The sequence below is a fragment of the Ammospiza caudacuta genome, chromosome 7 (genome assembly GCF_027887145.1).
Source record: "Ammospiza caudacuta isolate bAmmCau1 chromosome 7, bAmmCau1.pri, whole genome shotgun sequence".
Lineage (NCBI taxonomy): Eukaryota > Metazoa > Chordata > Aves > Passeriformes > Passerellidae > Ammospiza > Ammospiza caudacuta.
Genome location: NC_080599.1, coordinates 24,488,605 through 24,515,777, shown reverse-complemented (window position 1 = coordinate 24,515,777; position 27,173 = coordinate 24,488,605). Strand labels below are relative to the sequence as shown.

Sequence of the window (27,173 nt, the reverse complement as noted above, 5' to 3'; positions counted from 1 at the left end):
TGGAGCACCTTGGGATAGTGGAAGGTGTCCCTGCCCATGGCAGGGGTGGCACTGGGTGACTTTTTAAGATCATTTCCAGTTCCACAGTTCTATGACCAAAAGTGCTGAAAACCAGTACAGAGACAACCTGGTGGGCTATTAAAAGTGAAAAAGGTTTAGGTCCTGCTGGGCATAGTAATGTGATCCACATTGAGTCCTGAGACCTTTTCCTACAAATCAGTGCTTTAGGATTCACTTCTGTCACTTGCTGGAGACTTACAGGGTGAGGGCAATTTTTTGATGTTGTTTGCAAGACAGGAAAGCATCTTTCACAAATATGTATTTGCACTTTTGATTATACTCATCCAACCTGGTAGGGGAAACACTAATGGACAGTCTCTGTAATCCATGTTCAACTACAAATAATGAGAAGAGACCTAAAGATAATAATTGGAAAGCAGTCCTGTGTGATAAAACTAATTCCTTGTGTTTGCCTAAACACCTTCAGCTCCTAGACGTTACAGTGAGAGATGTGTTTATTGTTATTAGGAAATGGTAAAATTTTATAAGGTTATTCTGGCCTTAAAACTTGCAAATATCCAAAGGTCTGAGTAATTCATAAAGAGAAATGATTTCCCAGTATGTTCTTCTGTGGATTGTTTACTTAGCTTTGGTAACTGGCTTGGTTTATTTACACAAACATTTTAAGACTTAAGCTTTGTGAAAATTTTATTCACACCATAAACTCCTTATACAGATGCACCAAGCTATAAAACCAGAATTTTATCACTGAATTTATCTAATGAAAATTTAACTGGCAATTAACGCTTGATACCTTGAGATGTTTGGCACAATTAAATATTTCTTTATATTGTTAACAGCTGGCTTATATAAAAAAAGGTTTTAGTGGGTCTATTTCTGAGGTGAAAGGATAACTAAATAGAAGGAAATATGTTTTAATCACATAGACATGGATTTGTCATGGTGTCTAATGCCTGTCCAAAGGCTGTTAGTTAGCAGAAACAACTGTTTAATTTGCAGCAGTGGCAGAGGGGGTTACTCTGGAGTAACCTCTCCCAGAGAGTTACAGGAATTTGAGAATGGATCGAGTAAAACTCCAGGGAAAGCTCAGTGGAAGCTTCCAGACATGTGAAGGGTGTAGAAGTAGGTGAGGAGGAAAAACCAGGGGTTCCTGTGCACCTTTGGCAAGTAGCACCTGGCCTTTCTTTCTCTGCATAGAATCATAGGAACTAACTTATAATTACTTTGATTTGTCTTCTTTAAGATAAAAGATGTGCATCAAAGCAGCTGTACTCTTCAGAGCACGAAGCTCAGGCTGTTCAAGGGTGATGGATGGGTGGGAGTTGTTCTGATTTGTTTTTTGCTGATTGGAGCAGAATGACCAGTTGAGGGTACAAGGGTACAGAACAGAGGTACCTGTGCATCCTCTGTTCCCCCTTGGCCAGGGAAGAGAAGCACCTTTAATGCATAGATTTTTCTGTTGAGTTCTGATTCACTCACCATTTTCTAGTGGAGTTTGTAATGGTCAGGTCCTAACTCCCAGACCAGTGTCATTGCAGGCAAGGAGTTGTGGATTTGTTGGTGTGATTTCCTTCCAAGACAAACTGGCTGTCTTTGCTGACACCACAGTTGTAGGGCTGGGTGTGAAAGCAAAGCTTTTTTCAAGGTGCTTTTCCTTACCACTTAGCCATAAGGCTGTGCTGCTGTGAGCCATGCTGGAGCCAGTCCCTGAGCTCAGGGCTGGCTCAGCTCTGTGCAGTGCCTGCAGTGCTGGTTCCATGTGCTGCCTGTTTTGCAGACCTCGAGCAGCGGGAGGCACTCTGTGCGCATCACGGGGCTCAGCACCATCGACTTCAGGGCTGGCTTCTCCAGAAAGCCCACCCTGGACTTCAAGAAAACATCCAGCAGGCCAGTGCAAGGTTTGTTTCCACTTCATGTTAAATACCTTCAGGCCCCCAGAATCGAGTACAGCTCTATGATGAGCTTTGTGATAATTCTGGGGATGCTGTGGGTTGGTTCCTGGGAAGGGGCTTTGTGTGACATAAATACAGATATTCTTAACTATGCCTCAGAATCCAGTGCTGTTTCTGTTATTTTTGGAGCTTCTGAAAAAGGCTTTGACCTAGAGGCATGGTGAGGAGTTAATAAAGAAGCTGCTTTTTCAGAAACACCTGTTGGAAATCAGTAATTTAAACTCTCCCCAGCTGTGTCTCCTCATGGCTAATAAGCAGAGCTCAGCTGAGCACAATTTAGTCTTTCCCTACTCAGTAGGTAAAGGCTGGAGCTGAATGCTGCATTCATGGGGTAGTGAGCTATGCAGATGGAATTTAATCTCTCATGTTTTAATTATCTGTTTTCTTTAGCACTTAAAATAGTGTGTTTCTGTTTTTCTAGGGATTCCTACCTTCATGCTGCTGAATACCACAGGGATCCTGCTTCCAGCTAGAGTAGACCGTCTGGAACTTCTGAGTATTACAGGGGAGCTCCTTAAGACCTTGCCTGTGAGATACTATCCTGACAGAAAGCCCTATGGACTATGGAATATTTCTGACTTCATTCCACCAGATGAAGCTTTTTTTGTTAAAATTACGGGCTATGACAAGGATGGTTATCTTTTTCAGAGAGTTTCAAGTGTTTTGTTTTCTAATATTATTCCTGGTAAGTGACTTTAACTTGAATTGACTGTTCATTTGTCTCATCTGTGTCAGTTGAAATTGAGGTCTTGTATGCTTTTATAACTTATGTAAGTACTTTCTGTGCTGTTTCCTTCCAAAGTTGTGTCTCTAGTTCGTAATGGTCAATACCCACTAAGTGGAGATTTATCAGAAATTGAGCTTCCTATTAACAAAAGGAAAGGATGGGATGTTTGTGAGTAGCTGTTAATATACTTTCTGGGGAATGTTTTCTTTCTTCAGATGCCCCCAAAGTTACAATGCCCATGAAGACTCCAGGATATTATTTACAGCCAGGCTCTGTTCCTTGCCACGTTGACAGCCTTATACCTTTTACTCAGAGATTTACTAAAAATGGAGTCAAACTGGGAGTGGATCAGTTCTTCAAGTAAGTAGTGACCTTTTTTCACAATGCTGCTTCATTTCCTATTTATAGCTTATGAATTCTATTATTTTTTACTGCTATGTGCTGTCTACATCCTGCTGCTTCTAGTCTATTATTTTTGGTGCTCTTCATCAGGAAAGCTGTATTTTATGGAGATATTGATAATATTTATATACAGAGAGATATATCTATATATGATGTATAGAGGAGGATGTACACTCTGCATGTGATGGGATTTATAAGGTTCTGGCCTAAATTCCCCTCAAATGTGTGCTCTGAAGTTATGATAAACTGGATCTAAAAGTCTAGAAGGCAAATGGTTTTAATTTATATTTTTAAATATTATGCAAAATTGGTAACTAGCTTTGTTTATTAAAACACTCCTCACTCTGGCCCCAGTGATATGTAGATGACTGGGCATACATTAATTTGTTTGATTTTTAATGCCTTTCATGGAGGCCCTAGAAGTATGTCCTATGACTTGCCCTAGAAACCTTCATCTTCAGAAAATCTCTCAAAATAGCAAAATTTATGTGGGATACACCAGAAGGCTCTTCAGATTTCTGTATAGAAAAAGAATTGTTTGCCCTTTCTTTGTAGGGTGAGAGAATAATAATAAAGAAAAGGTTAATTAGTTAAAATACTCATAAAGTGCCCCTTTTGATTCTGTTTGTTAAAACCAAAAGGGAAGTGTGCCCTAGGAAACACTGTCAGCAGCCTCCTGTGCAGCCCAGAGCACCTCAGGAGCACACTGTAGGCTAAACTCTGCATTCCCCAGCAGGTACAGCATACCCAAGTGAGCACATCCTGCAGCTCCCTTGTGCACTGCTGGCAGTGGGAAATGCTGCAGCTTGGTGTGGTTTGGGTTTTAATGAGGTGCCACTGACACACAGTCAGCCCCAGCACAGCGCATACGTGGGCTGCTGTGTAATGTTTTCCATTCCTTAGGTATCAAACCCCACACTTCTCCTTGTTCTTCACACATCCAGCACTGCTGATTGAGCCACGGTTTTCTTTTTTCTGTTACAGAGCGGATGAATGAACACATCATCCAATTTAATTTAACAAAACATATCTCAAGCCAGATATTGTTAGTCACAGTTAAATAGGATCTAATTCAGCTTGGCTTGTTCGCCTCGTATTTGTAGTGAAGTTCCAGGCAGGGTTTGTCCAGCAGGGTTTGTTCAGTGCAGATTTGAACTGTGGTATTCCTCTGCATTGAATGAGTTTTGTTTTGGTGTTGAGATGTCTTCACTCAACTGTTTTAATATTTATTTTAAAACCTAAATGGTTTATGAGTTGAATATTGTATTTCTATTGTGACAGTTGTCCATGTGAAAATACCCTTAGAATGACTACAGGCTCAAGGTTCATTAGGAGAACAGACTTTGAAATCTGAATTATTTTTTTTACTTTATTTCCAGAGGTACTATCAGCTCCAATAATAATTCATAATTTTAAATTAAGAACATGGGTTAGGAAGAAGAAATTTTTGTCAAGTTCTAACAGTTTTGTCTTTCTACATTTCTGCATCCTGTGGTACCGTAGTAAGAAAATTTGTGTTTTGCTCAATATCCCAGTGAACTTTTTACCAGCCTGATAAAGGAGGTCAAGAGCAGTAGTTGAGCACCTCATTCCAGTGGGCAGTGGGAGCTGAGCAGTCCATTCTGAATTAGAAATAGCAGATCCCACCAATCCTGCAGAGATTAGAACCAGCAAAAATAAGACATTAAATTCTGACAAGGAAGGCAATTAATGTAGTTAATCAAAATACCAATCATGGTAATTAAAAAATTCACTGATAATCAACTGCTATTTGTGGTTCCTATTCAAGTCTAGTAAACTATGCAGAATATATCACTCCAAACCATGTGCTAGGAAGTGAAATTATAGATTTCATTTCTGCCTGTGAGCTCCCAGCTGGGTCTGGAGCAGCATGGTTGGGGTGTCCAGGAGGTGAGGTCTGACACAACCCAAGCACCACCGTGCTCTTTGCATGACTGAGAGCCAGGGGGTTCATTTGGGCTGGGGAGTTTGAGTGTTTGTAGTTGCCCAGCTGCCCACACAAACAGCCCAGTCAGCAGATTATATGTACAGTAAAATGAATTTGGTAGATAGCAGTGGTGCTGGAAGGTACTGAATTATCCCATGACGTGTGCTGTGATTTGTGTGCAGTTACAGCTCCTCACCCAGTGCCCGTGTGTGGAGCAAATGCCCTGAGCTATGTTAGTCCTTGCTGCTGGTGTTGGTTTGATTTCCAAATTTTTCTTTAATAGTCTACCACAGGTCTTTGTTTTGCCAAGCTGTTCCATGCCCCTGGGCACATTTCCCTTTGTGCTTCTGTTCTCAAGGCTTCCATGTTTGACATATGGCATGTAGCACAAGTCAGGAAGGAAGCAGAACAGGATTGCCTAACCTCACTTTTAACATACTTTCCATGAAATAAAGGAGTTTCTCACTCATTATTTGGAAGAAACACCACCTTATTCTTTAGTGCTGGCGATTGCTGCCATGTCCATGTGCCAGCATTGAAGTGGGAAATGTCATAGATTTGAAGTATGATATATTAGGTTATCTAGAGTAAGTATGAAGTAAGAGGCAACAAGTAGAAAGCCATTTAAGGTCACTGTAGACTGTTTTCATTTGTGGTGTGGTTGGATTGTCTGTCTCATGGTGCTACAGCATTGACCTTCCATGCATATTCCAAGTCTCTTGTTCCTTCGTATCCTTTAAGGGCTGATAAATCAATCTATTCAGACAAACAAAGGGGTCATTAATGTAGTGTTTTCCTGTAATGTGGCAATTACTTGCCAAAGCTCTCACAGATATTTTGGTGCTTATCAGTTTTGTTTGTGTGCCATAGCAACAGGCCATGGGGAGCACTGGGATACTGCAGAACCACTGGTTTGCTCATTTATGTTGTCCTCTGTGTGTCTGCAGCACTAGAAGTTTATAAAATGTGGTTTTGTATCATGAGAGACTGAAAATGTTTGTTTTGAAGCACATGTAAGCAGCCTACATAGCTACAATTTTATTCCCTTCTTGTTTTCACATTGTGTGTGATACCAACATGGTGTTACTGCCCAGCAGCCTTGGCCTTGCTGGGATCTAGATAGTACCTGCAGTGCTTCTCTGGATTGCTGTACCTGTGAGTTTGGGAAGCTCAAGTGGGAGGATGAGACCTTGTTGCCTTTGCTGGTAAGAGGCATGGGTTTGGTACCACACACTGGCTCTGCACAGAAACTTGCTGGCTTCAGGGAATGTGTCATCTCAGGTGGTAAATACAACAGAGCACAAGCAGCTGAGGGAATGATAGCAAATACACTGCATTTGGGTATTTTGTGACAACTGCTGACTTGTTAAAGGTTTAGTTTTTGATGTGCAAGTGGGATATTCTGCAAAATCTTAGGAGAAAATACCATCCATAAAGTGACATCCAAATTTGATTCATCAGAAGGTCTGTCATGCCTCTTGGTGATTGTGAAACTCTCTTATGCCTGCAGTCAGGAAACCAAGCTGGTGCAAGTCTTGGTTCCTTGAAGGATTCAGTGGGTGCCCTTTTCTCCTGCAGAGAGTCATCCAGCATGAGCTGGGACATTGCCCAGGTGTCCGTGTCCGACGAGGGCTTCTATGAGTGCGTGGCCAGCAGCACTGCGGGGACAGGACGCGCGCAGACGTTCCTCGACGTGTCAGGTGCGTCCCAGCCGCCCTTCTGGGGTGGGTGACTTGGGTACAACACCTAAGGCAGGCACATAGGGCTGATATAATACATTCCCAGTTTTAAATGTATTTTTAATTACTGTGTTTTTTCCTTACCCGTGTCCACAAGTGAGCTGAGGTTTATTCAACAAACCTGTTTTAAATATTAAATTTGGTTTTGTTTTAGTTCCTTCTATCAGTTGGACTTGCAGAATAGATCTGACCTGTAGAATCCAAAACCTAAATCTTAGATTTCAACTGTTCTTGTTTTTATTTCACTTTGTAGCAATTATATGTTGACTTGGTCGTATGTATGTATGATTGTATGTATTAAATCTTTAAAATGTCAATGTATGTATCTGTTATCTGATAGACAAGGAAGTAAGAAACTTGTGTTCAAATTTCTCCTTTTTTACAATACAAAATTCGGTAAATAGTTGGAAATCTCATCTATTATCTTGAATTTCTTAAAAGTGGTAATAAATGTAAGGAAGTAAAATGAACGAGGTAAAAAGTAGGCCTTATCACAAAGATAATTTTGAATAAACAGTATCCTTATTTCTGTCTGTGGGTGGATGGATGAGACCCCTGCCCATACTATAGCAAATTTTGTCACTTAATTTTTCAGTTGCAGTGTAGACAGAGTGAGAGGAAAAAATAATTTCTGATTTGTAGTAAAAATCAATTCTATACAGCCTTGTGTTGGTGTTGATCAGATATGAGTCTTGGAGCAAGTGAAAACTGTTGCTGGTGAGCTGGAAAAACACTGGAGGAGATAATCTGTGACAGGGAGGAATGGGAGAACTCAGAACAACATTTTCAACTCAGGGTTTCATTTAAGGGCTTGAAATTAAAGTTGTCTTGCCTCTTATCTCTTGCAGTAGCTACTCCAGGTAGCCACTGCAGGTGGATTATGAATCACAGAATCACAAAACAATTCAGGCTGGAGGCACCTTTAGAAGTCATCTAGTCCAATTCACAGCTCAAAGGGAATTAGCTTCCAGGCTTGATTATGTTTTTCAGGAACTTGTCCAATCAATCTTTGAATGTCCCCAAGGGTGGAGATTTCACAAGTTCGTGGGCAGCCTTCAGTGCTTAACTACAACCACTAGGAAAATATTTTGTATATCTGATTGGAATTTCCCCTGCTGCATGTTATGAACAAAGACTATCATCTTTTTTTCCCCCTCTCCTGTGCCCTGAGAACACTCTAATTGTGTATTCCCTAAAACAACCCTCTCAGTAGCTGAAGAGGGTGGCTCCATAACCCTTCACCTTCCCTTTTCCAGGCAAAGGTGTTCCTTTCATTGTACTATGAGCAAATTCTAAGAAACCAGTGTGATAGCATTGATTTTATGCAAGGCAAAGTTTGGAGAGAAAGAGTCCTCTTAGACCAAAGGATGCATTTGAGGAGAGGAACATCCTTTTATTCACATGAAGTAGTGAGTAGAAGGAACAGTAACATCTGTCCTAACCCAAGTCCTGGTTCTAGAGCACTAGTTTATATTTTAGCCACAAAAATCAAGCAGAAAGGATATTCCCAGATGCTTGTTTCAAACCATGGCTTAGAGGGCAAGCAGTTGTGGGCATAAAGATTCTCAGTCTGGAAGTTGCAACTTCCAGATTGTCTTCATCAAAAAGAAACGTGAAGGAGAATCCTGACCCTTTTTTTTGTGATATTGGTAGCACATGAAAGCCAAGAGTAATAAGGGGGAAAATCCCATATCCCCTCATTTACAAAGCACAAGAGATGGCCTGGAACTGAGTCACTCTGTAAACATGACAGTTTGTTCTGTTCAGAGCCCTGCAGAGGATTAATGGGAGGGAGATGCTTTGAAATCCTTGTGTACAAATATTTGCAAGAAAATTACTTGAAATTTCTTCTTCAAGCAAAGTAAACAATCTTTTCAAGTGTTCTTGGTTTACCCAGCTGACAAGCAGTATAGCACAGATAATCCATTCTGGCAACTGTTGTGTGAAAGGTATTGGAGCTGTGCCAACATTTTCTCATTTCACAGAAAGCAAGCACTTGAGTTTGACTCTTACTCCTATTAAATCTTTAAAATGTCAAACGGCTCGTTAGCCTGTGCAGCACCCTAACTGAAGGGCCAAGAAGTGCTGGGGGAAGGCTCAGTGTGAGCACTGCTGTGGGCAGTGCCTGGCGTAGTCCAAAACTTGTGTTGTCCCTCTAGACTGGCACTCAAAAGATGAGTATTCCAGTCCTGTACTGGCCTCATCTCTCTCTCCTGAGTTTAGGTAACATATTTGATGATAAGCCTGTGGAAAGCAGAAGATTTACTGTTTCTCCCAAACCCACAAGTACAGGGGAGAAACTCCATTCAGTAAGCAAGTATAGCTTTCCCTGACTGTCCTCTGCAAGGGTTAAAGTCATTCGATTTGGCAATGGGGTGATTGCTGTCAGGACTTTGTTTGTAGGGAGGCAGAGCTGCACACCCAGCACACAGTGCTGTGCAGGGATCCAGCACTGAGCTTGTGAACCTCATCTGAGACCCCCCTGGAGACCTTGAGGAGGAGGATTTATTGCTGGTTCAGGCCTTAGGAGTAACTTTAACCCTTAATAAATACAGATTTTTTTTTTAATTTCTTGTTATCCTTGCTTTTTTAGGATAGTTGTGTTTTAGTGTGTACTGATAAAGATTTGGTCTTGCTGTTACAGCTGTCTCATTTCTGCACAAGCATCCCTCTCAAAGTATTATTTATTACAGTTTTCTTTGTTCAAGAACCAGTCTGGGGAAAACCAAATGGAATACATGTGATATTTTTAATGGGAATGCATAAAGTCATAAATAATTTATTTTCTTTCTTGAAATGTTGCCTCCTTGATCAGTAATATCTCGAGGGGCAGAATGACTGCTGCTATTTTAACCATATGTGATTTCAAAATTCAATTTCAGTGGAGTATTAGTGCATCTGCTTTTTTCTGGGAACATGATAGAGCTGTACAGATGGGTCAGGTAGAAAGGAGATAACAAATACTGGGAGTTACAGCATAAAATATGTACAGGAGACAATAACAAAATTCCCAGAGATTTGAGTGGAAGTGAGAGTTGAAGGATATTGCACATAGCTGCAGGAATTCCTCCTCCCTGGCTGCCAGAGCTCATCCCATGTGCCCAGGGACACCTGCTGTGCAGCAGCACAGCACTGCCTGAGGTCACTGTGGGCTCCAAGAGCTGGGGCTGGGACCCCAGGCCCCCAGGGGTGGTGCCACTGACATGGGGTTCCTAAACCCCTGGTCTGACTCCAGCAGCTGGCACCCAGTCTACTCACACCAGTCCCCCAGTAGCTGGCACTTAGTATTTGCAGGGATACAGAGAAGGGACAGGGAATGAGGTTACCCTGGGAGACTTAAAGAAGGGATTTACTAGTGAGAGAGGACAAGGGCTGGGGCAGACAGTGCACTGGCTGGTGGTGCTTTACAGGGGACAGGCCCGTTTTACGCTCCTTCCTTGCCTATTCCTCCCTTTTCTCCTCTCTGATTCACTTCCCTGTATGTTGCTTCATGAGTTTGCTGGCTGCCTCTCGCCCCCACCATAGCAGGGACCTCGGGTTTGTGTCCTTACCAGCTGCACAGCCTGGGCTGGCCCCTCTGTGCAGTGGTGCTGGTAACTTTTGGTGCCCTTCAGTCAGCATGAGGAGGAGTGGCTGTTGGCATTGTGTCTGCTGTCTGTCTCTGTGTGTACTGTTTATTACCTCCATTTTTGTTACCCTATTTCATGAGGTCCTTAATCAGAGTATGGATGCTTTCTCCTTCCACATTTTTGTATAGAATCCATCCTGAAAAGAGCTCACTAATGGTGTTAACTTGGTTCCATTGTTGCTGCTGGAAGAATTTCCTACTAACGTATTTTTTTTCCATATACAACCTGTAAAAATCTGCACAGCTCAGATGCCACCAGGGGCAGAGATCAGACTCGGAGGCCTGTGTTGGTCCTGTCTCCCTCCCTCCTGTTGCTGTGACAATGATCCCTTGTTGGCTGTGCTCAAAAAACACAGAGCTGCCCCTTCTCATACAGGATGTGATTTTTCCATCCTACAGGATGTGGTAGTTTGGATCTAGACCAAGTTGTGTCCTTGTGATGTGAGCTCCTGGCAGGTAGCTGAGCATCAGAGAATGAGGCTGCTGTCCTGGGTTCTATTCGTGGCTTCAGAATGTGAGATGAAACCAAATATTAAACCAGAATTATTAATTAACTCAATTCATTAAATTATTTGACACCTAACATAATAGATAAATATTTTAATATTTAAATACTAATTTTTTTTTTGTTCTGTAGTGTGCCTGGAGTTGTTCATCAGGAATGTGCAAATGCTGAAAGGTCACTCATTGTATTTGCTGGGAATGCCCCAACGAAGGCAGGAATGATGCCCCTGACTTCATGTTCTCAGAAGGCTCATTTATTACTTTATAATACTATATTATATTAAAGAATAGTAGACTATACTAAAGAATAATGAAAGGATACTTACTCAATGCTAGAAAGATAATAATGAAAACTCGTGAATCTTTCCAGAGTCTCAACACAGCTTGGCCGTAATTGGCCAATGAGTCAAAACAACTCACACCAGAACCCAATTATCAATTCCCTTCAGGTAGACAATCTCCTACAATGCGTTCCACTTGTGAGCAACACAGGCACAGCAAATGAGATAAGAATTGTTTTCCTTTTTCTCTGAGGCCTCTCAGCTTCACAGGAGAAAAATCCTGGGCGAAAGGATTTTTTCAGAGAATGTGAATGCCCCAGTCACTGAAATGTCTCTAACCCCGTTGCTCTCGTTCCCGCAGAGCCCCCGCCCGTGCTGCAGGTGCCCGCCAACGTGACAGTGCTGCCCGGGGCCGGGGCGGTGCTGAGCTGCCTGGTGCTGAGCGCAGGGCCCTACAACCTCACCTGGCAGCGGCACGGGCGCGACGCGCGCCTGCAGGACCCGCTGCGCCTCCGCGTCCTGGCCAACCTGTCCCTGGAGCTGAGGCCCGCCCGGCTCTCGGACGCGGGCAGCTACAGCTGCACTGCTGTCAACGAGGGCGGATCTGCCACGGCGTCTGTCTTCCTCACCGTGCAAGGTAAGGATGGGATACTGCGCACGTGGCTCACTTGGCAGGGCTCCCTTTGGAACAGACTGCACACAGCCTTGGACAGGCCCATCCCTGCAAGTGTCCGAGGCTGGACGGAACTCAGAGCGACCTGAGATGGTGGAACGTGTCCTAGCCCATGGCAGGGGGTGGAATGAGAGGGGCTTTAATATCCCTTCCAACCAAAACCATTGTGTGATTTCATAAAAAAACAGTCAGAACTAAAAAAGGCAGCATGAGCGAGACCAAATCTAGGTCTGGGCTTTTGCTGTATACCAGGAACAAATATGTATAAATGCAATAATTGGTATTGGACCAAATGTTTTTAAGAGTTTGAAGCACTGCAGGATTTTTTTTTTCTATTTGCCTTGATTGTGTGGAGATTTGAACCTTGGTTCTTTGGTGCCTGTCTATGGGTGAGGAGTGACAGAACTCAAAATCTTACTGTCACTTCTAGGTGGTTCCAACAGATTGCTGCTTGTGATGCTGCTGGGCCATGTTCTGTGCGGAGGGGGTGCCATCGTTAATTAACTTTTCTGCTCTAATTGTAGTAATTTGTTAGCTAATGGAAAACTTAGAATTATGTAACAAAACAGTTTTGAATGGAATAGCTTGACCTGAGGTGCTCCAAAACAGAGGTTGAAGGCGGAGTTGTAAAAGTTATTAAAGGGATGTTGTTTTTCCTATATTGGTTACCGAGGTAGAATACCTTGTGTAGGTACCTAGTAGAACCACTTGGGCAGGGCCTAGTACAAAATACAGCAGAATGAAGTGTGGTTTTTCAATATCTGTTTAAATTACCCTTAGATTGCTACAGCAGAGTTTTAACCTAATTTCTAACTAACTTAGATTTCTCTAACCTAAATCTTTAACCAAGCTGAGAGGAAAAAAGTAATGAAAAAACCTCAACCCCCATGCATTTGGAAAACCTAGTTTTGAATTGTACGGTATTTTTCCATCAAGACACTCATTCAAGCATGTCAGAGGCATCAAGAGAAATGTCCTCCCTCATTCTTCTCTTCCTGGGATTTAGGTTTTCCTCTCTAACGTCTGTAGCTCAGCTGGGAGCTTTAATACTTTGACCAAATTGCTTCTGGTGTTTTTTTCTAGTAAATCTAACAGAGTTTTACTGCTGTCACAACAGAATATCAAGTTTCAAATCCTTTATATATGTGGAATGTTTGTATCAAATGGTTGGGAATTACATTTTGGCTGGTCCTGGTAGTGCTAACAGCTTTCAAGCATGTTTGAGAGAACCCTCTTGGGCAGCTCAGACAGCCGTAGCTGAGAGTCGGAGTGGAGTTTTCCATATTTTTCGTAAAGGATGCTTAGAACAGAATAAATACATAGGAAACACTAAGCTGTAGCTGAATTCAGCTTTCTGCAGTAGTGCCTGCCTCTTTTGTTTGGAAAAAGTAATCTACTGCCAGCTTTCCCAATGGCTGCATACAGAAACTGAATGGTATCTGAAGGGCTTGCAAGTACTGTTACTTGTGATCATTTTAATTTGCCTGGAAAAAATTATTTCCATCAAGCTGCAACATAGTCCTCTAGGCACCTGAAAAAGTAAGGAATCCCTTCGTAAATTAATTTATGTTTCCATACAAGACCAATCTGATGAGAGGACTTGAGCAACTCACGCTACATAGCCACTCTTGCATAACTCCAAATTTGAGCACATACTTTGTAGTCCTAGCACTCAATGGGCTTTATCAAACTGCATTCCAGGACCTTCCAGAGTGCTCTGGGTAGCACCCCCAGCCTACAGAGAGGCCCATGTTTCACACAGGGCTGTGCCCTACCTGTGTCCTGGTCGTGGGGAGCAGTGAGAGATGGGGACAGTGTGTTCTCCTGAGCACAGAGCACACAACTGGGGCACAAAGTCAGCCCCATGAAGGCTCCAGGCGGTACTTGCATAGATGCTGGCACAGGAGGCACATCAATGTTCCGTTTCAGAAACAGCAACATCAAACCCAACGCTTTCAAAACAAGGGTTTACTACAACCCCCTTCAGCAGGAAAAGCAAATGCTGCGTTATTTTTAGAGCCACCAGTATTTGTTCTCTGCCTTAAATCACCCCAGAGAGAAAATGGGGATGAAAGCAGTGCTTATTCTCCTATTATCTGAATTTCAGAGATCTACATGGAGCTGATCCAACAATAATAAAGGGCTTCAGGATGAATTTAATTTGACATTCTGAATTACTTAGAACTACACAGAGCATGGACCCATCTCCATCAATTAACAAGACTTCAAATTTCCCTGTTTGGGATGTTAATAATGACAAGCCCATAAAGCTGTAGCTCTTACCTCTGGCCACCTTTTACTCTTTACTGCCAAATAAAAACTGTTTTTCGAAAACTACTCCGGGCCCTAACAACCACTGCAAGCTGTACATGACAGTCACACACTGAGTACCCCCAGAAATCTGATGGAAATAATTTTTTCCAGGCAAATTAAAATGATCACAAGTAACAGTACTTGCAAACCTTTCAGATACCATTCAGCTTCTGTATGCAGCCATTGGGAAAGCTGGCAATAGATTATGTTTTCCCAATGGAAAATTTTTCTGCTCCTTTCTCTGAAAAGATACAATACAGAAATAAACATCCTGGTCTTTCAGATCTCTCTCTAACTGATACTTAGGTCTGTGGATGCACACTGTGATAATGGGCAGAGAGGAACTGGTTATACTGCTCTGAGATTTTTAAACACTCTGAAATTGGCCCTCCCCACCCTCACAGGGAACAATTCCTTCCCAGTATCACATCTTACCCTGCCCTCTGACAGTGGGAAGCCATTCCCTGTGTCTGTCCCTCCAGGCCCTTGTCCCAAGTCCCTCTCCAGCTCTCCTGGAGCCTCTTCAGGCACTGGAAGGGGCTCGAGGTCTCCCTGGAGGCTTGCCTTCTCCAGGTGAGCATCCCCAGCTCAATCAGGCTGGCTTCAGAGCAGAGGGCTCCAGCCCTGGGAGCATCTCCATGGCCTCCTCTGGAGCTGCTCCATCAGCTCCATGTCCTTCTGGTGTTGGAGGCCCAGAGCTGGAGGCAGCTCTGTAGGTGGGGTCTCTTGAGAAACTTTACACACGATCTGTGTTGTTTAAAAGGTTTCATTGTGCAGCCTTGAATGAGATGGGCACTGCAATGAGCTTGTGCTTCTCCTTTTATCTACAAATCTTCACCTCTGAGATACAGAGAACAAAGCAAAGGAAATTAAAGGTACCTGACATAAGAAAGCCCTTCTGTGTGCCTGCCTGATCCCTGGCATTTGGGCAAGAAGACAAGATGGTCAAATGGTGGCAAATGGGGCCTCACTGATCTTAGTCAATATCTTGATTATTACAGCTGTGTATATTGACTTTTTTCTAATAATTTTATTACAAATATAATACAAGTTAAACTTTCTTTCCTACTCTGCTTACCTGTTAATACCATGTGAAAATACTGGCATGGACAGTAGTGTGTTGCCAAAGCCTGATGTGTAATTGCCATCAGAGCCAGTTTCTAATCCCAACAGGAGAGAAGATCTTCCTGTGGCCAGAGCATGCAGAATACCCCCAGCATCTCTTGGCAGGATGTCAAACCAAATAAAAATAGCTGAGCCAGCTGTGCACATCATGAATCACTGGGGGACAGTTCTGTAACATGGAACCATTTCTGGCCCCTTCCTGCCCACTCGTGATGTGTGCTGGCTCTTGCACACACTGTTCCTTAGCATCCACTGAAATGTGTCAAGTGTCCCCATGGCCAGTGGGATGGGGTAATTCCCACTGGAACAAAGAAAGAAGGGCTGTGCAGAGCAGCCCTACATGTGAGGTACCTCTGGGTTCCATGTGTTCAGCCTCTTGGACTCTCACAAATGGGAGTTGGACTTAGGCTTTTGTCCTGTGGTTTGTCCAGGAATTCATAAATACAGAGAGCTGAGCAAAAGACAAAGCTCCAAAGATGAAGAATGGTAGTACTTATTTTGTAACAGCCAGTTTCACTGGTCTCAACTAACGTTATCCACGGGTGTGGATCTTCTTGCCACTGTAAGACAAAGTCATACCTACCATAGAAAGTGTCTGTTGCCCAAGTGAACTGCTTTGGTGTTTTTTTTTACTGAGGAAATCTGTCTAAGAATTATGGAATCACAGAATGGTTTGTGTTGGAGACACCTTAAAGCCCATTCAGTGCCACCCTCTGCCATGGGCAGGGGCACTTTGTCCTATCCCAGGTTGCTCCAAGCCCTGTCTGAGCTGGTCTTGGACACTTCCAGGGGTGGGGAGTCCACAACCTCTCTGGGTTAAAAATGAATGAATTCTGTTGAGTTCCTCAATTGGTTTTCTAGTGAAAACACCCCTGAAATCCATAACATCCTTTACAATTTTTAACACTGCAGTTTCAATTCTCTTCCACTTGTGTGTCTGCACATATATTGTGACTTTCATTCTTATCCCTCAGGTTGCATTCTGACAATTGACCCACCTTAAGGTTTGTGGGTTTTAGTGTCCAGTAGTCTGAATAAATTTCATAGAATCAAAGAATGGTGCATGTTGGAAGGGACCTTAAAGCTCATTTTGTTCTGAACCCTGCCATGGGCAGGGACACCTTCCATGTTGCTTGTTGTCTGGTGTTTGTCGAAGTTGACTCTTTTGCTGCCTTTTTAACCCCATCTCAGGAAGGCCAGTGCCTGAATTCTGACCTAATGCCCCTTTATAAAGGTGTTTTAGTCTGAGACTTAGACTGTGCCAGTGGAAACAAGTAGTTGCTTTCTCACCATGTGGCTATTTGAAAGTGGCAATGAAGTTCTTATCATAACATGTGTTTTCTAACAAGACATTTTTAAATGCTGTTTTTAATTTCTTTTGGTAGAACCTCCGAGGCTTGTAATTTCACCCAAGAACCAGACTTTTACAGAAGGTTCTGAAGTGTCCATCAGGTGTTCTGCTACAGGTTACCCAAAGCCAACAGTTGTGTGGACATTCAACGATATGTTTATGATTGGCTCCAGCAGGTGGGACTTGAAGTTGTCTCCATTTATTTTAATATCATATGTGAGAAAGAAGGTTTGAATAGTGCCAACATATTCTACTACTTTAACAGGAGTCTGTCAGTTTTGGAAACAGTACCTCAGTCTTTGCTTCGATAACTCTTTAATTGTATTACCTCATCTCTAACAGAGAAACACTTTAGTTCTATTTTCCAGGTTTTTTTACAAGATTAATTTATGTACTTTTCACAAAATGTAGTACTAGATATAATAGTACTAATAGTGTTTATCATGGGGAAATAAACCCCAGAAACACCTATTTATAAACCATCTGCTCATTCTGCTGTGGCTGCTTGGAATGTGGATATAACCATTGTTCTTTCTAATCATTTTGCTTGGTCCCTTGTGTGTCCTAGGTACAGAATGACCCCAGAAGGCACCTTAGTCATAAGAAAGGCAACTCCCAGAGATGCAGGAATTTATGGTTGTTTGGCAAGTAACTCAGCTGGGACAGAGAAACAGACATCCATCCTCACATACATCGGTAAGTGAGAAAGTGAGGAAAACTATGTATTAAAATTTAAAAAATAAACTAATTCATCATCAGCGAGGAGGAGCTGTTTAAATGAGTAGAACCCTGCAGAACATTCTGGTAGAAATTTCAGAAACCTCAGAAGATATGTTGAACAACTCACAAATGTCTCTTTTGCTTTTGGTTCAAACCTGAGTAGTATTGTTAGGTAGTATTTGGAGCTTGATGCTCTTTCTAAAAAGAAAACTTTTTAGGTGAAAAAAACCCTAAAATAGGGTCTTACTATGAGATAGACTGGGAGCCCTGAGTCCTTTAGAAAAGAAATTTTGTTTCTGTATCAAAATACTGTGTTAAAATATTGATAGCAGAGTATTAAACTATTTTATGACCAGCATCTACCTGAAGGAGGAGAATGATTTCATGTTACTACTTTCTACATGATGAAACTTTTCTGATCTTGTCCTTATATTTCATGTACATTTTGCATATGATTCAGGTGCTCTGGACCAGACTTTACTTTTCCTTGTTTCCCAGTGTTTATCTTCCACTTTAAGGTCTGTTTGACTTTTAATGCAAACATTCTTCCATATAACAAGAGAAAATTAGAGTCTTTCATGCTTTATATCTTAAAAATTACCTGTACATAGGGTGCAGAGCTTATTTTTTTATCTCATTTCTTTTTAGAGGGCCCAACATTGACCGTAGTCCAGAGTGAAATTCTGGTTGGTCTTGGAGACACGACTGTTATGGAGTGTAAAACAACTGGAATCCCACCCCCTCAAGTGAAATGGTTTAAAGGTGTGCTCATTGCTTGGTGATTGAGTCATTTATTTAGCAGCAATATTTTAAACAATGATCAGGAAGTGACTTCATTTCTCTCAAGAGCATTATGTTGTATTCAACCAGTGACAGACCTGTGAAATTCTCTAAATCTAGAAGAAATGGCATTGACCTCTAGGGCATAAATTCTTGCTTCTATTTAAATATGGTGAATTAACACACTGTAGCATAACTAATAATAATAGTAAAACAAAGCTGAGCCTCCTGCCTGCTTACATAAGGTTTGTTCTTTCAAAAAACATTTAGCTTTATGCTACAAAAATCACAAAATATTTTTCTCTAGCCCTTATTGTTGTGTTTTCATGTAGCCTCTAATTAGGGAAGAAGTACAGCCTGGCACACTGTCCTACTGCTGATCTCTGCCCAGAGATACTTGGATTTGTCTTTGCCTTGTGGAACCAATAAATTTAAAAAAGATGTATTTAGTGTAGTAATGAACGTTTCCTCTCAGCTGAGTGGGAGTCAGAGTTCTCATCTGCTGAGCTTGTACAGCTGCTATGTTGTGAGCTAACTTAAACTTGGACACTGTTTTGTGGGGATAATTTTGATAAATATAGGTATACATTTGATGTAAACAGTTATATTGCCTTTTTTCTATCTGGACTTAGGTGACTTAGAGTTGAGGGCATCAGCATTTCTCGTTATTGATACTCACCGCGGTCTTCTGAAGATCCAGGAAACACAAGACCTGGATGCTGGTGACTACACGTGTGTTGCCACCAATGAGGCAGGGAGAGCTGCTGGCAAGATAACTCTGGATGTTGGGTGTAAGCAGTTAAAACCTGCATGGGGCACACTCAGATTGCTGAGTTGCTGTACTGGTCAGGGAGTGGTGCCTTGGCTCCTCAGTTCTTTCTAACAGATCTGTGTGTGTGCTGGGAACACCTTTTGGTGGTGTTGGTTAAGCAGCTTCCTTGTCCCATTTGGACTCCAGCTTGGAATCATTGAATAGTTTGGGTTGGAAGGGACCTTAAAACCCATCTGTTTCCAGCCCAGTCTTACTTCTTTTGCAAAGTAAAGAAGTTATGGGGAGGAAGAGAGGCACAGGAGGAGGAAGCTGTTAAAACCTCAACCTAACAAAATTTTCAAACAGAATTAATTACAGAAACTTGAGTTACTCTGTGAGGTTATAGTAATTTAGCCCTCCCTCTCCTCCTTACCTAATTCTTTCCATCTGCCTGTGGCCTGACACATTGCATCCTGTTAAATGTTCCTGTCAGGCACATCTGCTTTCTGAATGCATGGCACTGCTTGCAGAAGACAAGGAATTTAGCAACGCTGATACTTAGTGTTTCTAGAGTTGGGAATGTTAGAAGAAAACCTATGCACAGTGGGGCATAAATTGAGGTCATCAGTGGTGCTAGAGAGAGGGATGGCTGTGTTACAGTGCTCACTTTCTGTGTGTGCTCTCTCTCCAGCTCCCCCCGTTTTCACGCAGGAGCCGGGTGACGAATCCGCGGATCTGGGCTCCAACGTGACGCTGCCGTGCTACGTGCAGGGCTACCCTGAGCCCAGGGTCTCGTGGAGGAGGCTGGATGGGGCTCCCCTCTTCTCCCGGCCCTTCGCACTCAGCTCCAGCAGCCAGCTCAGGACGGGCGCTCTGGCCATCCAGAGTAGGTAGACTCAACGTTAAAAGAACAGACTCCATGAGGAACTAAGACATTTGCAAGGCATTTAAGTTTTACTGTATGACTACATTAAGTTAGCTGTGTAAAGAGACTGGATTTCTATCACAGATTGTGTTTGTGATAGTGACATCAGTGCTGTTGACACGCAGTTCATTTTGCTATGAGTTGTGTTTAGTCATTGGCTTCACTCTTCATGCAATTTATTATTAATCTTTGTTGAAATACACATAGGTTATAGTCTCTGATCCTGAGGAGCCACAAATTTTCATTTTTGGTGGATTTTGTTTTGTTTTGATGTGGTTGGTTTCTTTTGTGTTGTGGGGTTTTTTTGGATTTTTTTTTTTGGTAGAGAACTGGTTCCAAACTCAGTGTTTTAGATCTGTCCTAATTTGGGTAATAATAAAAACTTTGCAAGTGGCTTTGTAATTTTGATTATTTTGCAGCATTTCAGTGATTCTTACGCTGAGCAATATTATTCTGTTTTCTTAATTGGCTTTTAATTCCTTTCTGTATTTTCATTGCTTTGGTACTTGGTGGCTGATGGAAAGAAGTGCTCTGTTTCAAACTGAGTGTTTGAAGGTGGGAGAGACAGGGACACGGTGTCCATGTGGAGCGGGAGGGGCAGTATTATGTCAGATCCTGCAGTCAGCTCTTTTCTCCCCTGTAGATCTGTGGGTCAGTGATGAAGGGACTTATGTGTGTGAAGCTGAGAACCAGTTTGGGAGGATTCAGTCCCGGCCAGCCACGGTCACAGTGACAGGACTGGGTAAGAGCCGTGCATGGCAGTGGGAACTGTTGGGGTTTGGGCAGCAGACAGGATGCCTGGGGATTGTGTCCATACATGCTGACCTATGTGCGTGCTGTATTTATGTGTCATCCATACAAACTGAATTAGGAATAGAATATTGTAATTTATTTCAGTGGATTTTGCTTGTTAGAACATTTTTTTTAATGTCTGCACTAACTGGAATTAATTCCACCTGCACTTTTAGCTGGAACCTTAGAGAAGTGATTTATCCTGTGTATTTTTTCTTATTCTGAAGTAAATTTACTAAGGAATGAAAAATCACTATAATGATGGATGCTAATGATGAGGTTCCTGCCATTTAATTAATCTTAAACAAATAAAGGCAGCAATGAATGTAGTTGTGTCAGTGTTGAGATAGGTGGGAAGGAATCTTGGTGATCGAAGAAGACAATAAATATCTGGCCTTCACCACAGAATCCCACAATGTGGTTTGAGTTGAAAGGGATCTTAAAGCCCATCCAGTCCCATCCCCTGCCATGGGCAGGGACACCTTCCACTGTCCCAGGTTGCTCCAAGCCCCCATCCAGCCTGGCCTTGGACACTGTCAGGGATCCAGGGGCAGCCACAGCTTCTCTGAGAACCCTGTGCCAGGGCCTGCCCACCCTCACAGGGAACAGTTCCTTCCCAATATCCCATCTAACCCTACTCTCTTGCAAATATCCATGCTGCTAGAGGCTTGGTTGTTATCTCAGTTTGACATCTGGCAATAAAAAAAAAAAAAAATAATGCAATGGAATGTGTACATTTGCATGAGGATAAGAACAGAGTCTCCCTGCCATCAAAGAAACCATTTGTTATCTTCAAACTTACTGTAAGAGCCAGTAATACTGGCAGGGTTTGATAGACATGTTTTTACCTGTGTATTATTTAGTATTATTTAATGCCCAGTACTTAATTTAATTTCTCAGCCATGTGCCCAGTCATGTTTGCTGTTGGCTTTTCACAGAATGTGCAGGTTTTCTGCTGGGCTGTGACCTCTCTTCTGATCCTTCACAATTTTATGCCCAATGGAAATTGCAGCTTACTTTTTGTTCTCTCCAAACCCACTGCATCTGTTCTTTGGTATTTTGCCCAAGTAAGGAAAAATGATAAATCAACTTGGTGCCAGAGTTCACAGGGAAACCCTTGATTGGATCCAGTTTCAGCTGAACAGCATCTTCCATTTGCTCCCATTCCTTAGACTAAAGGATCACTGTTGGTGGATTTCCCCAACTTCCCATCTCTCCTGTGCTACCCCTACATTTGTTTCTTTTTTTCTCATATCTTCAATTTAATACTGATTTAATTTAATATTTTACACGAATATATGAGAAGTCCTAGTAATTTCTTCTTGTTCTTCCTTTTTGTTCAAGTCTCTCCTCTGATTGGAGCAAGCCCAGCGACAGCCAATGTCATTGAGGGCCAGCAGCTCACTTTGCCTTGTGTTTTGCTTGCTGGGAACCCCATTCCAGAGAGGAGGTGGATTAAAAACAATATGGTGGTAAGACTACTTTGTTTCCTGTAAGATTTATTGGCAGAAGAAAGCTACAACTGACATCCGAAGGCATGATAACAGCTTGGTTTAATTTACAAAAGTTGATGTGATCACTGCCTGTGCCAGGAAATTTCTGACCCTGATGTACAGATCAAGGAATAGGAGATGGCAGCGAGGGATGGGGAGGTCTAGAAAAGAACTTTGAACCAAAGTATTTGTGAGTTATTCTTTTATCTTCTATTTTGTTTGCTTTCAAAGGAGTTTTATGCATTTTTGTAGCTCATGAACTTCAGCCTTGGACTCTGAATATGGGAATGCTAGTGGCTGGAATGGCAAAAGTGGGTTTTTCAAAATAAAGGTACCAGAAAATTTCTGTAGATTTAGGATGTTTTAACATCTTGCCTTTTCCTGTTGCTGATGGGCTGAATTAAATACCAGTATCCCTGTTCCATATCCTCCTTTCCTGGTGGTGCTCTACTCAGAGCATGAATGAGTGTGTTTTCTTTCCCCCTTGGGAACATACCATTGCCAGTTTATATCTCCTGCAGACACAGCTAGGTGATCTTTTTGATCCCTTCCCACCCAAATCACTCACAGATTCTAGAAAGATGCTGTAGACACCACACCTGGGTTGGTTGTGTGAATGAAACTTCAGTTCTTTAATACTAAAATTTCTGACTTTACCCTATGAAGCCGTTTTTTATCTTTGTTCCTAATTTCTCCCTAAAACCCTTTCTACACAACTGGACTTAAAAAACTGTAGCAAAATGCCTAATGTATTGTCACAAAGCAGAACCTGGTGCTCCCTGACCCCCGTTCAGGTTTCCAGCTCAGTTTAGGTGTCTCTGGAAATCACTGGCTTTTCCTTAGGCTGTGCAAGGAGCACAGGCTGTAAAGCTCTGTGAGAAATACTGGCAGGATCCTCCTTGTTGAGTTGCTAATTCCTCTCTCTAGTAGTGCTGGTTTCCTGTCATTGTAAACTGCTGGGAAATGCTGTGCTCCAAGGAAAAAAGTGTTGGAGTAAGTTATATTTAGAGAAGAATTCAGCTGCTTCTGAGTGTGACTGGAACAGATTTGCTTTCTAACAACTCTTTATGAGGGAGGGCTGTGCTGCCAAGCTCAGGGTGTTTGATGTTGCTGTAGGATATATAACTCTTCAAGGCTTACTCCTTGGTGAAAGTTACAATTCTCTTGCACAATGGTTTGCTTCGGAGCCAATCTGTTTGATGGATATGGAAGTTAGAAGGTTTTGATAACTGTAAAGGAAAATAGTCTGCTTGTGGAAGAAGAACAAGTCATTGCACTTATCAATTGCTGGAATAACCAATAAAATTACAGTGAAGTAATTGAGCTAAATTTGGGTTTGCTTCATTAAAAGCAGGAGTGGCAGCACAGGATATGCTGTGGCAGAGTGTCTCTTGCAGTTCTTACTCTCACTCCAGCAGTAAATACGAGGTGCTGCTGAAACTCTTAAGTAAAATTAGTTTTGTATTAAAAATGGAAAGTAGGAAAAGCTCTAGTAAAATTCTGCAGGAGCGCATAATTTTTAACAATGTGGCATAGCCAAGCAGAGCCACACTGTATCAGGAGTATTTCCCAGTGAAAGGTTCCATCTCTCCTTTGGCAGCTGATTCCCAATCCCTACGTGAGCGTGCGCAGCGATGGCAGCCTGCACCTGGAGCGGGTTCGGCTGCAGGACGGGGGGGATTACACCTGCATGGCCAGCAGCGTGGCGGGCACCAGCAACAGCACCACCACTGTCCACGTCTTCGGTGAGCAGCAGCCTGCCCTTGCAGCCCGGGGCACGAGGGGCAGCGCTGACCACAGCAGCTTTCACTGCTTCGCTGCACTTACAGCTGCCCACGGCGCCTCTCCTGTCATGATGCTGCTTTGTAAAGGAACACAGGGGAGATTGGGTCCTCTGCACAGGGAGGAGCTCAGTGATCAAGACTCCTTTTCAAGTAAAATCAAATAAAACTATTTTGTGTTCACAAAAGATCCTTGTTCAGAGGCTGTGCTGTGCAATCTTCATCTGGTTTAATTAACAAGCAGGTGCAAATGGGAGTTGGCTAGAAAACCATGAGGAGTGCTGTCTGCATGTTTCATAACTGGTGTAAAGAAGCACAGCTCATGGGAGAATTAGAATGAAAGGAAATGAATTATGAGTTTGGCAAAAGTCATAATTTGTTTGTTGTTTTTGGTGTCATCCCCATTCTCCTCCTGCTTATTTTTTTCTCTTTAATTAAAACATACCAAAAACTGCACTGACAGGAAGACAGAGTGTTAGCATTTTGGCAACCCATCTGTATTTCAGCTGAGCATATTTGTGTTAGCTTTGCGAGGCTACAATCACTTCATAGTTTCTCACATGTTATATTTTCTCACATGTTAAATTAATCATGGGAGATTTATTTTGAGCTTCACTGAAGATGCTGAAACTTCCTTTTATATAAAGAATGACTATAAATTTTTAGTACAGGCAAGTACTCATAAGATCTTCCATGTCAACACTATTTTCTTGGATGTTTCAGACCTTGAGAACAAAAAGGAATATCTTTGTATGTGTTTATAAATATCTGGGTTTTGGTATTGTACCCTTAAATCTTACCTTATTTTTCTGTTAATTCAAAGGCAGCTCAACTGAGTGAGGGAATTCAGGTTTTTGTTGTCTTCCTGTTACTGATTTTGTGAAGCAAAGCCTAAAATGTTATCAGAGGATAATGTGACAGAGCCTTTCTGAAACAATTTCAGTCAGTGAAATACCTGCAGTTAGTTTAAAACTGCGTGTACATAATGCACTGATGACCCTATGGCTGGCAGGCTCTGTAGTGAACAGGGATTTATTCTGTCCTGAAAGGCTGGAAAGTGGCTCCTTGTCCCTGTTAGGGTTGGAGAAGAGGGCAAAAGGTCCCAAACTTCCTTGCCAGTAGGAAGTAGTAATTGAATATAAGGATTTTATCATAATAGTTGTTCCATGTTGAAATGTGTTTTGCATGTCTTTAATATTTGCCTGTGTTTTAGTCGTGCCTGTCATTCAGCACGGACAGCAGATATTCAGCACCATCGAAGGAATCCCTGTGACACTGCCCTGCAAAGCAAGTGGAGTTCCCAAGCCATCCATTGTCTGGTCCAAGGTAACCCCTCACCTTTGAGCTGATCATGCTGAAAAATGGGCTGAACACATAATTTAGTTGCCATAAAAACTATATTTGAAGAATATGGCCCAAAACTGCACTTGTGAGGGACCTGGAAATCTCTGTTTGTTCAGAGCTGCTTTTGTTTCTTAGAGCAGAACTTTTGGCCGTGGTCCTGCCACAGCTCAATGTTCCATTCTTTGGCAGGGCTTAGGTTATCGCTGTATCTTTATGGGGTTTACACTTTAGAAATTGTTCCTGTTCCTGTTGTGAGTTGATAATTGGATTTTAGGCAGCCTGCCACAGACTGAGAGTTCATTTTTCTTGTGGAGCTCTGACTTTTTTCTCTGAGGAACATGTATTTAATAATGGCATTGTGGGGTTAACCCATGACTTTTCAGTCATAGCCTTGACAAGATGTGCACCGAGGAGGACCTCAGCCTTTGAGGGATTTGTCTTAAAGCCAGTTTTAGGGTTTTTTTCCTTCTTAAACAGGATAATTTCTGGTAGTAACAGTTATTTGGGGTATGTTACAGTTCACATGATGTGGTGTAAAGAAACGTTTGGATCTCAGAAGTTGTGCAGATGTAACTGATTGGGGCCTTGGGAACAGCTTTGCTTCAAAGAAGGAATACAACATGGTTAACTGTTAAAAAAACTGTTGGTTTGATAGAGAGGAGAATATGGGAGGATTTCTTTTTCTTTATTTTATCACTTATCCAACTACAGACAGGAGGAGGCAGCTGACCAAGAACAAGTTTGTGTAACATATACAAGATTCATTTTGACATGAGAAATCAATGTCAAAATTAACTCATTTGAAGTCTTGATTATTATTCTTGACTATTATTTTTTAGATTTTCTTTTAAGACTTTGGGTGTGTAAAATGTAGTAAGTTCTCTGCATAAGAATCTCTGTGCATCTATTCTTATTACTTCTTAGAAAATGATACTCAAGGACTGTGCAAAGTTAATTGTAGTTAATTAGTTTGTGTAAATGGAATTTTAGGGCTAAGTTTCTTAGCTAATATAAAATATTTTGTCCATATCAGCCTTATAAAAATAAAAGCAGCTTTTATTGAATTAAATAATTGTAATTTGGATTAAATTATTACAATTAAATAATTGTAATTTATTTTGGAAAATCCATGCACTGTGGACTTTGATTATTTTTCTTTCCACAGAAAGGAGAGGTAATCCTTCCCAGCAACGTGAGGTTCTCGGCAGGGTCAGATGGAAGCCTGTATGTGGTGTCCCCAGGGGGAGAGGAGAGCGGGGAATACGTGTGCACTGCCACCAATGCTGCTGGCTATGCCACCAGGAAGGTGCAGCTGACTGTCTATGGTGGGTGTCACCTCAGCTCAGCTGCAGTACCCCTGCCACCCATCCAGTGCATTGGGAGATAGGCACATTCACAGCACATGGGATGGGAACTGTTCTCTAGTTAGTGCTTCTGGATCCCCAAGCCAGGCTGTTTTATACATGACTGATCCCAAAAGGCATGTCCCTCAGCCAGTATAATTCTCTTAAAGCCTCCTTATCCCTCTTACCTCAAGTTCACAGACCTCGGGCTGAGCATAATTTCAGCTTTATGGAAGTGGATAGGAAGCATCTGTACAGGAGTAGAATTTCCTCCTGGGAGAGGAATGAAGATCCCTTAATCCCACCAGTCTCAAGCCTTCCTGTCATTATCAATCCAATGTTATTAGAATTTGGTTCAGGTGTAGTTGTGGTTTGCAAGGCTTTTATTTCTTGGAGTTACTGGGGCTGTTGTGTAACAGTCAGGGAGTGATTGCTAACTACCTATGCAATACAGAGCTCAGCAGATGCAAGAATTACAGCCATTTGTTGTGTCCATCTTTTTGAATGGATAGTCCAAACTTTCTGGTATTTGTGGTGTTCCATGTGGGCATCAGCCTGTGTCTGAGCTACAGGCACTGTA

At 42.1% G+C, this 27,173-nt stretch overlaps 1 protein-coding gene across 1 annotated transcript in view; it reads left to right on the top strand.

The window, feature by feature from the left end:
- HMCN1 (hemicentin 1) overlaps window positions 1-27,173 on the top strand; it is a 163,689-nt gene that overhangs the window by 45,583 nt on the left and 90,933 nt on the right. Inside the window, exons 7-21 of the mRNA XM_058808957.1 lie at window positions 1,799-1,919; window positions 2,395-2,658; window positions 2,916-3,060; window positions 6,629-6,750; window positions 11,564-11,839; window positions 16,699-16,840; window positions 17,233-17,360; window positions 18,033-18,146; window positions 18,797-18,955; window positions 19,607-19,801; window positions 20,484-20,582; window positions 21,977-22,104; window positions 23,726-23,870; window positions 25,120-25,232; window positions 26,416-26,575. Of these exons, the coding sequence (XP_058664940.1) occupies window positions 1,799-1,919; window positions 2,395-2,658; window positions 2,916-3,060; window positions 6,629-6,750; window positions 11,564-11,839; window positions 16,699-16,840; window positions 17,233-17,360; window positions 18,033-18,146; window positions 18,797-18,955; window positions 19,607-19,801; window positions 20,484-20,582; window positions 21,977-22,104; window positions 23,726-23,870; window positions 25,120-25,232; window positions 26,416-26,575 (2,311 nt within the window). The remainder of the gene's footprint in view (window positions 1-1,798; window positions 1,920-2,394; window positions 2,659-2,915; window positions 3,061-6,628; window positions 6,751-11,563; window positions 11,840-16,698; window positions 16,841-17,232; window positions 17,361-18,032; window positions 18,147-18,796; window positions 18,956-19,606; window positions 19,802-20,483; window positions 20,583-21,976; window positions 22,105-23,725; window positions 23,871-25,119; window positions 25,233-26,415; window positions 26,576-27,173) is intronic.